The following is a 4,712-nucleotide window of genomic DNA, read 5'->3' on the forward strand; positions in this document are numbered from 1 at the left end:
AGAGAGAGAAAGAGAGGTAGTTTTTTTAAGCAACCACAATTCCATGGACTTTCCGACACAAGATAAGCTTTGAACATTTTCTTTTGAAGTGTAATGATATTGAAAAGACCATATAAAAAGGGGATTAGTTCCTGACCTTTGCAATAACCAAACGTTATAAGATTATACATATAAACATATATTATACACATTAAAGCAGCCACACGTATCGTCATAGGACTTAGCTTTACGCACAGAAGCCACTTGACCACCAGTATTCTAGAGTTTAACAAAACCTCTGCTATCATTAATCTAACGCCAGAAAGCACATTGTATTGCCTAAATGTCATAAATCATTAGAATTAAGAAAAGCTTCTTGAAAATCAAAAAAGTAAAATGTTTCTCTAGAATCTACACACACAAGTTAACCTGGACAATTTATATACATTTTAGACTAGCGTTGTGTACTGGACAATTTGTATACATTTTAAGACTAGCGTTGTGTACTGGACAATTTGTATACATTTTAAGACTAGCGTTGTGTACTGGACAATTTGTATACATTTAAGACTAGCGTTGTGTACTGGACAGTTTGTTTAGATTAAACTATAGCGTTATGTACTGGACAGTTTGTATACATTACACTATAGCTTTATATACTGGACAGTTTGTATACATTAAACTATAGCGTTATGTGAATCGGTTTTAAAGTCACTGCTCGGTCATGTTCTTGCTATTTTAGATCAGTTCCTGCGCAACTGATTAGTGTGTTTTAAGTAGCAGAACTTTGGTTCTATTTGTACTGTTACCCTAAAGATTTTTTTTTTACCCCTTTAGCACCATTATCTCCTAATTATGAAGAATTTGTCAGTATTCAACAAACGCAGGCTATTCTGCACTTATCCAAATGGCAAAATGGCGGCTGTCCAATCTTATCCTTTACCGTCCGACTTAGAGAAAAGTTCCACACCAGGTGGCGGACAGTAGCAGATAAAATTCCAGCGAACAAACCCAATTTTGTTATTTCGCACATACTTCCATCAACATGGTATAAAGTCCTAGTGATAGCACGAAGCTCTGCAGGGGCGACAGAGGCTACATACGACTTTAAAACCCACAATTTAACACGAGGTAAATATAGGCATTCACTAAAATGTATAGTTACTTCGAGTTGAGAAAAATGTGTTGTTTGTACCCAAAAATTTGAAAACAGGGGTGGAGATGTTTGAAATTTGTATTAATAACAAAATCAGTTGAGAAAATAATTGTCTAATATCATAAATATAGTAATGTCAACAGCATGTATTCATTAAACTGATAAACGTTTGAGAGTACGAGTTAGATTGCTGAAATCTACTTCACGGTTTCACATCGATTCGACGTAGCAATCCTAACTTGTTATTTTAGTAACCCTCGAAATAAAATGTTTAAAAATTGATTAAAAGCGTAATTAAATGCCAATACCACCAATATACTGTAATAAATGAAATGCGTGAAAAATAAATCATAAAAACAAAATGTATAAAGGAATTGTATTATAACGTACACCTTGGCTGCAACTTTATCGAACTCAGACTGACTATATATTTTAACGAAGCTCGTGTTTTACCAATAGTATGTATTTAGAGCAAGGTTTTGTAGAGTAACTATTATTGGCTCTCTCATGAGTTTTTTTTTTTTTTTTTTTCAGAACGAACCAATGCGTGGTTGGTTTTATAAGGAATTCAACAGTTTAACATTAAAATACGATCAACATTTCAATTATAATGTTTGACTATACAAGTTTAGTAGAGGAATATAATTCGAATTTTTTGATATGGATGATGAATAAATTTCGAGATGTGATGAATTTTTCATTAACGTTCTGAAACTGGCGAAAACTCGAATTTCACGTAGTGTATCTATTTGAATGGAAAATTCCTTAATCGCTTATCTAATTAACACAAATTTAATTAAGACTATATAATGCATAATAAAGTAGCAACAAAATTAAAATGTAACGCCAGGCTGAGTGTTTAAGCTTCCGTTATCTCTCAAACTATTGACTTGTTTTCCGTAGTTTACTAGCGGTACGGTAAATGTACTGAATCGTATTGAGTAGTCTTATATTTTGGCTGTTACAACTCCAAGCGCAAGGAAATGATAAAAACTATTGGGTGAAATCACGTATTTTTTATGTAAAATACATGGGTGACCGCAGAAGTGGTTATTGGGGATTAATTACACTGTTATATCTTGTTATAAACTCTATAATCAACAAAGTTACGAATCCACAAGTAATTTGGTGCATAAATCATTTAGGAAAATGTCTTTAAAATGCCAATGTACCCCATCGGTAATTCTAGGGTTAAAATAATGTAGAATGTGAAGCGAAAATAACCTTTGAATCGACTTTTTCATACAAACTAGACCAACTTTAGAAAGTTATCGGTTTAAGTATGTTCTTATAATTGCATTTTGTTTCGAGTTTTGTAATGTAGGGTTATCTCTATAACGCTTGCCTTGTGATTTTCGTAGATGTGATCATTCACGAGGAAGCGACAGTCACTAGGTCACCATCGTCAACATCTTTGATTACAGACTTGGAGATCTTAATACCTGTAATTGTGTCGAGTTTCGTCGTCCTTGTCGTTCTTGTTGTCGGCTGTGTCTTATGTTTCAGAGAACAAAACACACGGAATAGAACTGGAGGTACTTCATTCGAACCTTGATTTTTTTTCACATGTGTATTTGATATATTTTGTTCAAACTGTTTGTTTTTATCTTATATATAAAATGAATTTGGGGTACATAAATCACGTTCTTTCTCTAAGTCAGGACACTGAGCGTAATGTAACGGACAGTGTAATACAGAAATATATTTCCTATAATTTAAAATGAATTAAAGCTTAATTTGGAATGTTAATTTTTAACAAGAATACTAAAAAAGGCACATTGCAACTTCAGTATTTGTAATATTTTGAATAATAATCAAAGACAACATACTAAAGATACAAATATGGTAATAATGATTGAAAGTCAGTTATTGCGTTTCTTCATACAACCTGTATTGTGAAATGAAATACATCATTTTATTTTTCTGTTACCTTTTACTAGCAGAAATACTCGCCTCTGGGCAGGTATAACTGCTACTTCCTGCGGAAGGCTATTGGGCTTGCGGCCATTTCTGGAATTGTCTGACAGTTCTACAACAATATATTCATACTTGACATTTAATAATGTTCACCATCCATGAGACAAAGGATTCTTTTGAAATGTTAGTTTCAAAATGAGCTATCATCACAGCATTACATTACAGAGTAGATTTCATTGAAATATTTCTTTGTAGACTCGGTTATCAATGAAAGTGCCTTGGCAACATTCATTAGATTTTCACTAAAATACTGCCTAGTTATGATTGGTGGTGATCGATATGGTAATTTCCGAGATCCAAGTTTTGGACGTATACGTCGCAAGCTCCATTATAATAAAGTCCACCGCTGGGACAGCGGTAAGTCTCCGGATTTACAACGCTAAAATCAAGGGTACGATTTCCCTCGGTGGACACAACAGATAGTCCTATGTGACTTTGCTATAAGAAAATCACAAAACACCTATTATAATAAGATAGTCGTGCGTTTTTTGAGAATGCAGCGTCAATTTCCTTTGGGCCCGAGTTGATCATGTGGTAGAACTCTGGATTTTGTAGCTATCGAACCAGGTTCGAATCCATGCGATATCGCAAAATATTCTTTGTGTGTTATGCTGTGGATGCGTTAAACAGTGACAATTAATCCCTTAGTATGAGTGGGTGATAGGGTGCTGCTGACTGTCTTTCCTCCTTTACTATAAATAGTTTCTCACAAATACAGTTTCGTTTATTGTGTTAGGTATAATTTCAGCAAAATGTCACTAAACAGTCGTAAGTAAATAACAATTTAGGAAGTCCTAAGAAACTGTACTTGTAACAAAAGAAATTAACGTGTTTTGCTATTCAATAAATAAGGTTGTTTTGCATTATGGTGATCTAAAAATAAAAATACAAAATTAAGCTTCTCAAATGCTGTCTGTTTATGGTGGAAGTGCAGAGTTCTCCCACAATAGTTAGTATTTTCTTAGTAGAATGTTACCATGATGTTGTTAGGATACGTACGAAGCACGAGAAAGTTCAAATGCTGTTACAAAAGCTCTAAAGTATAAAATCGTATGAGGCGTGTTTTATATGATTTATAAAATAGCCGATATCTCAGTGTATTCCGAATATTTGAGAAGATCGATATATACATAGTCTTTGCTGCCACCTAGTGTACACAATAACAACTATGTTAACAAATGTAGTATTCTAATGCAATAGAGATATTTTTGCTGGTAAAGTTCAATGTAATATATTTATGGTAATATTCAAGATAACGTCCATTATCTTGACGATTAAAATATGTATTACGTTCCGATTTATTTGAAATATTAATTGATACTTTGTACAACGCTAGTCTAAAATGTATACAAATTGTCCAGTGTACAACGCTAGTCTAAAATGTATACAAATTGTCCAAGAAATAATACTGGCTGAATGTATACATGTTGTCCAAGAAATAATACTAGCTTAATGCATACATGTTGTCCAAGAAATAATACTTACTTAATGTATACATGTTGTCCAAGAAATAATACTAGCTTAATGCATACATGTTGTCCAAGAAATAATACTTACTTAATGTATACATGTTGTCCAAGAAATAATACTAGCTTAATGC

At 33.1% G+C, this 4,712-nt stretch overlaps 1 protein-coding gene across 1 annotated transcript in view; it reads left to right on the forward strand.

The window, feature by feature from the left end:
• Positions 1–4,712, forward strand: part of LOC106463848 (Down syndrome cell adhesion molecule homolog) — a 40,211-nt gene that overhangs the window by 26,456 nt on the left and 9,043 nt on the right. The window contains exons 10-11 of the mRNA XM_022391467.1: positions 817–1,110; positions 2,497–2,670. Of these exons, the coding sequence (XP_022247175.1) occupies positions 817–1,110; positions 2,497–2,670 (468 nt within the window). The remainder of the gene's footprint in view (positions 1–816; positions 1,111–2,496; positions 2,671–4,712) is intronic.

This window comes from Limulus polyphemus, unplaced genomic scaffold (genome assembly GCF_000517525.1).
Source record: "Limulus polyphemus unplaced genomic scaffold, Limulus_polyphemus-2.1.2 Scaffold1500, whole genome shotgun sequence".
Taxonomy (NCBI): Eukaryota; Metazoa; Arthropoda; class Merostomata; order Xiphosura; family Limulidae; genus Limulus; species Limulus polyphemus.